This window comes from Scyliorhinus torazame, chromosome 28 (genome assembly GCF_047496885.1).
Source record: "Scyliorhinus torazame isolate Kashiwa2021f chromosome 28, sScyTor2.1, whole genome shotgun sequence".
Lineage (NCBI taxonomy): Eukaryota > Metazoa > Chordata > Chondrichthyes > Carcharhiniformes > Scyliorhinidae > Scyliorhinus > Scyliorhinus torazame.
Genome location: NC_092734.1, coordinates 26139736 through 26150979, shown reverse-complemented (window position 1 = coordinate 26150979; position 11244 = coordinate 26139736). Strand labels below are relative to the sequence as shown.

The 11244-nt window shown below is 42.5% G+C and overlaps 1 protein-coding gene across 3 annotated transcripts in view; it reads right to left on the bottom strand.

The window, feature by feature from the left end:
• Window positions 1-1974: 1974 nt before the first annotated feature.
• Window positions 1975-11244, bottom strand: part of ercc6 (excision repair cross-complementation group 6) — a 54424-nt gene continuing 45154 nt past the window's right edge. For all 3 annotated transcript variants that reach the window (XM_072491717.1, XM_072491718.1, XM_072491716.1), the window contains 5 exons: window positions 10725-10870; window positions 9040-9843; window positions 8420-8618; window positions 7720-7798; window positions 1975-6569 (listed from right to left, as the gene is read on the bottom strand). In XM_072491717.1, the coding sequence (XP_072347818.1) occupies window positions 6153-6569; window positions 7720-7798; window positions 8420-8618; window positions 9040-9843; window positions 10725-10870 (1645 nt within the window). In that variant the 3' untranslated portion in view covers window positions 1975-6152. The remainder of the gene's footprint in view (window positions 6570-7719; window positions 7799-8419; window positions 8619-9039; window positions 9844-10724; window positions 10871-11244) is intronic.

Sequence of the window (11244 nt, the reverse complement as noted above, 5' to 3'; positions counted from 1 at the left end):
ACCCCAGCAACTCCGGTACAGAATGACTGCTGTGGGTGAAACACACTCTTATGCTCCACCTGCTGGGCGGAACCAGCAGGCAGGTTCCACCACTCACACTACAGTATAAGGTACATCCCACCTAGGTACAGTGATACCCCTAATATAGCCTACCACAGAGGGAAAGCACAGTATTGCAATGTTGTGCACATAAACTCGACTCCTGTGATCAGCCCGCGTTCAATTGCCCGGAACCCTGTCGACCAAGGTGTGTTTGTCAGTCAAGTGAGAATATTAAACATTCCAAATGACAGGGCCATCGTTCTTGTTGCACAGAGGGATGGGAATTGACCAAAAAACAAACCCCCCTCTCTACCTTCTTGCCATTTCCAATCCTGATTGCTCCCCCATCCTGGTCTCCGTCAGACCACTTGGTGTCCAGTTCCACTCAGCTGAACCTGGACCCCCCCTCCCTGCTGGTGGGGGGGGGGGGGAACGGTAACACAGTGGGTTGGCACTGTTGCTTCACAGCGCCTGTGACCCTGGATTCGATTCCCAGTTGGGTCGCTGTCTGTGCGGAGCCTGCACGTTCTCCCCGTGTCTGCGTGAGCTTCCTCCGGGTGCTCCGGTTTCCTCCCACAGTCCAAGGATGTGCTGGTTAGGTGAATTGGTCACGCTGAATTGTCGTGTCCAAAAGTTAGGAGTTGTCGGCTTAGGTAGGGTGCTTTTTCAGGGCTGGTATGGACTCGATGGGCCAAATGGCCTCCTTCGGCACTGGAAATTCTCTGATCTGCTCCCTGCTCACCCTTCGCTGCCCTCCAGCTCGAATTCAGGTCTGACTCTGTGGAAAGAAAGCCTTGTTCGTGATCCTTACCGAAGTAATCGGTTTCTCCAAGGCTCTCCTGGCTTTTAATCAAAATCTTTCCAGGAAAAAGACAGAAGAAAGTCAAAGTTCTTTCCCTTAAGTTTCCCCAAACTACAGCATTTCCAGAACTCCAGGGCATTCTGCCCTCCTGTGAACCTCACCTCAGTTATCACATTTTCGAGGAGTTACAATGTCACCTAGATTCCCCCATGCCTCACCCCAAAAGCCGAGCGTCTCCTCACCTTTCCTGAATCCTCTCCCCTGCACTATCATTAGCTGCAAAATTTGCAGCTAACTTGCTCTTACTTTCTCGCTAAACCCCTTCTCCTCCCCAATATGCAAAACAAAAAGCGCTGGATAGATTCAGGGGCCCTGGCAGCATCTGTGGAGAGAAACATTAAGAGTTGACATTTCGAGTCCAATGATCCTTCCTCAGAACTCCTCCAATTCCCTTCTGAACATGCCTGCTTCTTACAGTAACTTGGATTTAGACTTCTCGGATATCCTCCCATCATTCCATATTATCAATGGCCACTCCAACTTCACCACAAAATATCATCTCAGAACTGATCATTTCAACATATTTCAAAACAATTCTTGACAGTTATCTGTCATTCACCATCAACTGGTGCATTCTCTAACCAGAGCCCAATTAGTCAGTCAATTAGCTTCTCTTCTCATACAGTGCAAATTGATGTTTTCCCCTTGTCTCTACTTCAACGATACTCAATTTTATCTTGGTAACCCTGCCCACAGTTTATTGTTTCCCCTCCTTGCCTACCCAGTTTACCATTTACTCACTGCACTCCCACCTCCTTAAAGTGGATTCATTCATTTTCTACGTTGAAGGTATTATACAACAACAAATTGTTTATTCCCCACGGCGGCGAGGTCTAGGTTCGATCCCAGCTCTGGGTCACTGTCTGTGTGGAGTTTGCACATTGCCCCGTGTTTGCGTGGGTTTCGCCTCCACAACACAAAAAGGTGTGCAGGGGAGGTGGATTGGCCACACTAAATTGCCCCTTAATTGGAAAAAATGAATTGGGTACTCTAAATTCATTTTATAAAAAAATCTGTTTATTCCCGATTTCCGTAGCATTCTTGAAAAGAAAACTCCATGCTCCAAATGGTTTCATTCAACAATCACTTTAATGTCCACCGTTTGAGGATAATTAGCAGTTAATCTAATCAGCAAAAAATCTTTTTAAGTGGGCATCTTCCAGCTGACATGAGGCTCCAACATTTATCAGAGCCACACCCTATTGATTAAACTGTACAGGAGGGCAAAGGTGGCAAAGGCAGGAGGGATTTTAAAAGGTTAATTTCACTCAAAAATAGTTCCATTTCTATTTGTTACAAGTTTTGTGTAAGTAATCACACAATTAATCGTTATTCAGCCACCTGCTGCACTTTTCAATATTTAAGCCATTAACTGATGCTGTCCTGTAATGTTAATTGTAATTATTAAATAAGTTTCGAAAGCAATATGACAATATTTTAAACATATATCAAGTACAAAAGTAATTATATCCAATACTGGGCATCACGGTAGCACAGTGGTTAGCACTGTTGCTTCACAGCACCAGGGACCCGGGTTCGATTCCCAGCTTGGGTCACTGTCTGTGAGGAGTCTGCACGTTCTCCGTGTTTGAGTGGGTTTCCTCCGGGTGCTCCAGTTTCCTCCCACAAGTCCTGAAAGATGTGCTTGTTAGGTAAATTGGACATTCTGAATTCTCCCTTAATGTTCCCGAACAGGCGCCGGAGTGTGGCGACTAGGGGATTTTCACAGTAACTTCATTGCCGTGTTAACTTCAGACTACTTGTGATACTAATAAAGATTATTTTTAAAATGAAACTTAGTTCAACTCACATATTAAGGAGCGCAGCGATGTTATGAAATTTCACTTGCAGAAGCGAGGAGGTGAAATTCTGACCCTCTCAGAGACTACGTTTAAAAATAGGTTCTGATGTTGCATTCTTAGGATTTCCTGATGGCACTACAGGATAATAAACCATATTGTTAAAACCAAATTAAACTGCTTAGCATTTGCTGGATCAGACTCCTTTGTGGCCACCTCCAAATCCGTCTTTTCAACCAAATGAAATGAAAAATGAAAACCGCTTATTGTCACAAGTAGGCTTCAAATGAAGTTACTGTGAAAAGTCCCTAGTCGCCACATTCCGGCGCCTGTTCGGGGAGGCTGGTACGGGAATGTTTGGTCAAGCCTCAGCTTCCATAGTTCAATAGCCATTTCCTTATCTATTTCTATATGTCCCTCTTCCATCATCACCCATGCCCCCACCCCATAAAGCACCTGCATTTATTTTCAACATTAAGGCACACCATCCAACATGTTAACTCTGTAAAGGCTTTTATTATCAACTCAAGCAATTGGAATTATTTCCACACAAACCTTTGAAGGTTGGTGTTGTCATGTGAAACTCCCCTTGCCAAAAAGAGATAAGATTTTTATTCCTGTATTTTGTTTGCAATGTGCGGGAAAACAATCTTTTCATTGACATTTGACCACATTAGCACCTACTGCGACACATTTAAGGGATCAGCTTTCTGATTTGCCTGTGATCTGCTGCCAGTGCAGCTTACCTATTATGTCAGGAAATTATTTTCATTTAGAGAGCACCGCCACAGCACCTCTAATACAGAAAGCAGCAAAAATCATTGTCTTGGTTACTCTACTTGTTACAAGCTTTCTAATTTAAAGCAAACAGGCACATTGGGGTCCTTTTGGAATCGAACAAAAAGGAGCAAGACAGAGTGATAACGAAGGATTTGAAGTGACAAGCGATGAGGTGAAAGAATATATTCAGGGAAGATATGAGTCTCAAAAATACATCACAATTAAGCATCCAACATATTCATTATGAACAGTGATCGAATTACAACCTCTTCTTCGATTAGAGTGCATTCTGTAATTGGGCACAAAACTGTCAGAAATGCACAACAGAAATTCGTACAGAAAGTATTGATTTGTTTTGCCCAAAACTTTCTGCAATTTCAGTAAATCTTGTGGAAATTGGGCAGCGATTATTGTACTTTTTATACAGCAATGAACAGCATTTGGAGCTGCGGTCAAAGTTCATTGAGTGCGACAATGCGCAGTTGGGAGGAAACCGGAGGAAAACCCTTCCTGCTAAAATGTTTATATGAAAAAGTTCTGCAATTGCAAAACGGGAGATTTCATTTTGGATTCTACTTTTTCACCAAAATTACTGACAGGAGAAATTTCACCCCCCTCCCTCTCTCCAAGGTAGGTCCACAGGCATTTAACATATTCATGCTTTTGGAGTAGATCATGATTTATGCTATCTAACTTTTCATTTTAAAGTTAAGTAATACAAAAACAAATCATGGATTCTCTGTACGGAACAGAAGGTTAAGTTATCTGTACAATATCTTACACTGCAAGAGGAATTTAAATCTACAATGAAAATTTTGACGAACAGTGTCTAATCCTCAATATGCTGCACAAACTGCCTGTTAATTGTTTCCAGGCTTCATCTTTAAGTTATCCCTAGCAGGGAGGAAGAACTAAATTCGTAAAGTACCTGAGACTGGAGTTCTGAATCACAAGTATAGGATGAGGTTTCATTGTTGTCAATAAATATATGGAGCTAAACACTTGTTCAAATCCTGATTTAATAAGTGGAGTGTTAAGTTCTGTTCAACATTGAAACAGCAATTTATAAAGACAAATGTTATTGAACGTGTTCAAAAAGGGAAAAATAAATGACACCAGTCGGAGGAAACTGAATGCAATGGACATTTAATGTCAGCTTTTATTCAAAATGTAAACCAGATTTTGCATTTTGAATAAACATTGAACAAACGAAGGACAGTATACTCTGAGCTGGCTGGCTCAGTTTCTGATGCTTTTGCCTGAATCTGCAGATTGTGATTCAAGGCTCCAGGGTACTACTGAGGAAGTGCTGTACGATCAAAGGTATTAACACATGTGCTCTGCCACTTAGATTGGCGCAAAAGACCCGAAACCACCGTTCAGAGAAGTGCTGGAAGTTCTCCCAATGTGCTCGTCAACACCATCAAAAAACAAATGATTCACATGATGTTGGTGGACTCTTTATGCTTAGCTTGGCGACTGCATTTGTCTACTTGAGTGACTGCACTTCTGAAATGAATTGACTGGTTGTAAAGCGCTGTCAAAAGTCCTGAGGATATGATATGGTGCTACACAAATTCAAGTTCTTCCTATTTCCCCCCATGCTGGGAACTCAGAATAGACTAACATTGGGGGCATGACATTTTCATACCCTGTCTGTCTTCATGAACTCTGGGGGAAAAAAAAATTGAAAGCACATTTAGCAAATGCGACTTATGTGAAGCAGAGGCAGATGCCTATTGGCATCGCATTGAATCTTATTGCCTGAAATTGGATATTTCTAAAGCATGTAAACGAGTGTTATTTTTACTGGAAGGCCCAGTGCCCATGTTAAAGTTTGTAATTTGAGCACATGTTCTAATGGCATTCACCCATTAGCCAAAAACCAATTAATAATAATAAATCTTTATTGTCACAAGTAAGTTCACATTAACACTGCAATGAAGTTACTGTGAAAATCCCCCAGTCGCCACACTCTGGCGCCTGTTCGGGTACACAGAGGGAGAATTCAGAATGTCCAAATTACCTAACAGCACGTCTTTCGAGACTTGTGGGAGGAAACCGGAGCACCCGGAGGAAATGCACGCAGACACAGGGAGAACGTGCAAACACCGCACAGATAGTGACCCAAGCCGGGAATCGAACCTGGGACCCTGGCGCTGTGAAGCAACAGTGTGCTAATATAGTGAAAAGACATTTTCAACAAAATGTCATTTGGGGTTGGTTTAGCACATGGCTAAATTGCTGGCTTTGAAAGCAGACCAAGGCAGACTAGCAGCACGGTTCAATTCCCGTACCAGCCTCCCCGGACAGGCGCCGGAATGTGGCGACTAGGGGCTTTTTACAGTAACTTCATTTGAAGCCTACTTGTGACAATAAGCGATTTTCATTTCATATAAAATGGTTTATTTAGGATGTTTATATGAACCTAGTTCTTAATTACTATTTACAACTGAATTATTTACAAATTATTAGTTATTAATTGGGTGATGCTAATTAAAGAACCCTTAGACTAGCACGGGGGCAAATGGAAATCAGTTCTATATCTTCAAGTTACATTTCTGTTGTCATGGATAATTCGACCGTTTAAATTATTACACCACATAGCAGCAATTAAACCCAGTGCTCAGTCACACTGCTGACATAATTAGCAGCAGCGGCAGGAATGTTCACCGAAATTCCGGTTTCAGTTTCCAAATTCCGTCCCCAGACGTGTTTCTGTGGAATGTGCACAAGTTCCGGAGAAGTTCTCGGAAAATAACTGTCTGCGCAGTCGACAACTTGGACTGAAACTCGCGCAATAACTCGGTGGTCGTGGCTTGCCCGTCGCTGCTGGCCTGGAACGCAACGAAGTTCCGCATTTCCACCAACAGTTCGTCGTGCTCGGTTGGAACGGGAGGGGGCGCCGCGGCAGGCTCGGAGCTCTCGTCAATTTCAAGCCTTTGGAACAAAGTCAAGTGATTCCTCGCCCGCATTTTGGCCAGCAGCGAGGAGGAGGACGGGAGCAGGCGACTCGCCTCCTCCTCTGTTGCAACACCGCTGAAATGAGATCTGGCAACCGTGTCCTTTTCGACGACAGCAGCATCCTGGGTGGAAAAAGCACATCAAAATAGTGGATCTTGTGCAAACGATTCACGGTCCTATTGATCATTAAAGGTATTGGGTAGTGCAAAATGTACAAGTTAAGAAAACAGCAACAAGTGACATCTTCCTCAACCCTTTCAGCAGCTATCGAGACAGGTGCCTGTGACTCTCTGCAAGGTTTTATTCAAAAGTTAGCTGCAAAATATCCCGTCTGTAGTAGTAAATGTACAATAGGTACAGCTCACATTACTCTTATTACAAGGCCTTCAGCATGGTAAATGTATCAGAAACGTCCAGCTGTCCAACATTTAGCGCAGTGGAAATATTACTTCGCTGTATAACACAGCAAAACATAATGTGGTCACTTTAAATAAATATCCTGCTTCTAATAACTAAATCAGAATTTAAATTTGGACCAAAACTGCTTGGAGATGGCATTCTGGTTACTTCAAGCTACTAATTTGCACACATAGGACCATAGGAGCACAATTAAGCCATTCGGCCCATCGAGTCTTTTCCGCCATTCAATCATGGCTGATATTTTTCTCATCCCCATTCTCCTGCCTTCTCCCCATAACCCCTGATCCCCTTATTAATCAACAACCTATCTATCTCTGTCTTAAAGACACTCAGTGACTTGGCCTCCACGGTCTTTTGCGGCAAAGAGTTCCACTGATTCACCACCCTCTGCCTGAAGAAATTCCTCCTCATCTCAGTTTTAAAGGATCGTCCCTTCAGTCTGAGGCTGTGCCCTCGGACTCTAGTTTTTCCTACTTGTGGAAACTCCTCCCCACGTCTATCCAGGCCTCTCATTATGCTGTAAGTTTCAACAACATCCCCCCGCGTCCTTCTAAACTCTGAGTACAGACCCAGAGTCCTCAACTGCTCCTCAAATGATAAGCTCCATGTCAGCAGACATGTCGAACTAAGGTAGGTTCAAGTATCTTTTATACAAGTTCTCTAACATGAATTACTCACGTCCTAACAACAACCATCAATTGCAGAGTGGGACAATGATCACTGTTTAAACTGACTGTTTTAAATTACCTGAGTTTCACGTTACCTGAATCAATTAACCGCCCGGTCATAACGTGCAAGCATTCTATTGTTCTATATTGTTTGAGCAATTATTCAAAATCATGTCAATTGTACCTTGCATTTTTCTGGAGTGCATTTGGAAGAAGGACTGCTCGTTGGAAGCAGTGGGTTTTTCTTCTGACCGAATCGTGGCCTAGGACAAGAGAAAATGCCCTCATGAGAAAATGGTGTAAGATCTTGAATATGTATTTAACGTGTAAGAAGGAAATTGGTAACAGAGGTCAGATGCCGCATAAATATAAGCAGAACTCAACCAGTTTGTAATCCAACTCTCAACGCTCTTTGTTACAAAACTATATTTGTATGAATTCATTGGATGGTTTTAACGGTGATCTATTTCACCAGGTGACATCAAACAGACCCAACAGTTGCTCTGAGATGGTCTGACCTCAGAAAACTCAGCTTTTTTCTGGAGGAATACGGACTTTTCAAATATGCTTTTTCTTGACCAGGTGGCGTAATAGTGCCAGGCAGGTGAGTCTGCATGTGACTCCTGTTCCACACAAACATTGTTAATTCCTTAAATTGCCTTTTGAAGTGGTCTAAAGCAGTCACTGAGTTGTATCAAAGTACTTTCAGGAAGATCCACCATCACCTTCATGGGGTAATAAAAGGGTAGGCAATAAATGCTGGACTTGCCAGTGACACAACCTCCTGCCAACACTTATTTTTAAAATAAAAAAACAAGTTGAACTGAAGCAAATATTAAATAAACTTCCTGCGTGAAAAAATACTGCTCCCGCTAATATCGTACTTTATGCCAGCTGATGTTCCTGACAGCTGACTGCCGCCGATTCTCGATGACGCACCAGAGGAACCCAGACAACGCTGTCTTGAGGCCTTCAGTGCTTTCAAAGCGTCCTGAGCAACTCGGTTAGCTTCTGCTTCGACTAATACATAATCAGGGTTGGATGACTCCATAATAACATCGTGTTTCATCACACTGTGGATTCCTGAATGAATCAGAAAATAGAACCCAATCAATAGTGTCACTTCCACAACGGCTACCGACATTACTGCATTCATGTTGTGAATTAAGCTGGACTTCTTTAGCCGGGTATTACTACCAACTTTTAATGCAAGAAATTAAAAGTTAGATTGAAAGAAATAATGATGATAGAAATGATCCAACACCGGAGCCATATTAATGCACTAATAATTTGCTCTCTCACCCAATCGTTTGTAAAGTTTGACCACAGTGCTAAGGAGCCTATTTACATATTTAACCGTGTGCATACCAAAGCTATTTGGAATATCTGACACAATGGAATGGAAATCGTACCATCAGACTGGGATTTGTTGAAATTGTAACACCAAAAATCATCTTACAGTCGAAACACAAAGACATGCACGTAAATGCGTGAGCAGGGTTACCAGATTTTTTGAAGAGCTTTTCCAACACATAATCGTCACTCTGCCTGCAGACTTCCTTCTCCTTTTGTTCTTCCTCACAGCCCCCCTTTTTCATTTTCTGCCTCTTTACCAAGTGGGGAATGCGCTCGCCTTCAAAATATGCATCTTTGCTGCGCTTGTGTTTTCTGTGCTTGCGCTTGTCGCTCTGCCTGGGGACTGAACGAGAATCACCCTGCTCACCCTCGGCGGTTTGATGTTTCGTTTTAGACTGGTGTTTGTGATGAAGTCTGCCACTCTTGCCAGTTTGGACCAAGGCAGTGCCAGCTGTATTTTGTGACGTTTCGGAGTTCAGAGGACAGTGTTTGCTGTCCTCATCCAGTATAGTTTGTCCTCGTCTGTGGTCGTGTTCAGAGACTCCAGCTTTATTGATAGAGTCCATTGAGGCTTTAAATTCTGCTTTATGAGAATTGCTGTCAGCTTCCTTATGCACAGAATCGGCAGGCCGATCACTGCCAGAGTTAATATCCAAACCGTAATATTTTGTGTCTGAACTTGGTGGAAGGTCAGCCTCGGTTCCTTCGTGTTTTACCTGAGTTTCATCACTGCCAAAAACATTGCTCTCTTTCACTTCACTCTGTGGGTTGATGGAAAATCTTCCTGACTGTTTTTTCGCTGAGTAGCACTGGAGTGGCAAATGAGGTGGCAATCTGACATGCTTGCTGGCATCCTGGTCTGATGGGGAGACATTTCTTTTCTGTAGAGAAGCAGAGATTTTCCCAGTTTTCTTTCTGTGAGCGGTGGGCATGTGAACATCTGAACCTGTGCCTAACCGAGAACAGGCATATGCACCACAATTAATGAAGAGCTTATCAAATAAAATATTAATTACAATACTTGAGATTTGCACTAGTACACGCCTATGTGATTACATTTTATCATTAATCATTTGCTGGAGAATGATTTCGGACATTCGGAGTGCACAATTTAATTACAAGCTTGTTTTTTCCTGAGCAAACCTACGATAATCCCGCTAACAATTACGGTCACCCTAATCTGGCTGCTGGGGTCAACCTGTTCCCTTAGTTATCAGATAGCGTGGCATGGTGGCGCAGTGGCTAGCACTGCTGCCTCGCAGCGCCAGGAACCCAGGTTCGATTTCCACCTCGGGTGACTGTGTGGAGTTTTCACTTTCTCCCCGTGTCTGCGTGGGTTTCCTCCGGGTGCTCCAGTTTCTTCCCACAGTTCAAAGATAAATAAATAAATAATCTTTATTGTCACAAGTAGGCTTACATTAACACTGCAATGAAGTTACTGTGAAAAGCCCCTAGTCGCCACATTCTGGCACCTGTTCGGGTACACGGAGGGAGAATTCAGAATTCTCAGTTGGTACGGGAATTGAACCCCCGCTGCTGGCCTTGTTCTGCATCACAAACTAGCTGCCTAGCCCACTGAGCTAAAGATGTGCAGGTCAGGTAGATTGGACATGCTATTACTTTGGTTAAGTGCTTTGGGACATACTGAGATTATGAAGGGCACTATTTAAATGCAAAGTCTTTCATTCTTTATTTAACTGCGTATGCGGATTATCAAGCACATTCTCTGCTAAAGGAATAAGATGCGGGGCAGCAAGTGTGCTGAATTAAAATCCCGATACTCAACTTCATAATGCATTGGACTCTGTTCGTTAACTTTAAACGGGATAATACCTGCAAAAATTGCACTTGTTTCTGTTCCCTGAGAGCCATCTGGACTGCTTAACGTGAAAAGCTCACTAAGATCATTAGATTTGAAAAAACGTCTCTGCTTTGGGTCTTTCAATATTCGATTAGTCAGGAACTGCTTGAAAATTTGCCTGTAATGAAGTGAAAATTACATAATTCATTTAAAGAAAGCACATATGAAAAGATTTACAACGTCCTCTAATTAATTTAGCAATAAAAAGAATTAAAATCACATGCCTCCTTAGTTACCTTCGGAACCGTATAGTTCCAAAACATGCATTTTAAATGTAATCACATAACCTTTCCACAACCCATGAACCTTACCCAATTGTAAATTTATTACATTTCAAAACCGTTTCATCTCCCAATGTTAATATATTATTAGACAAAAATGGTTAAATGTGTAGAATATTACTAAACAGTTACACGCAGGAAGCCTCAATTTTCCCATGGTGCTCACAGAAAGATGTCGTCCACCATCAATTTAATATGGTCTCCCATGGGC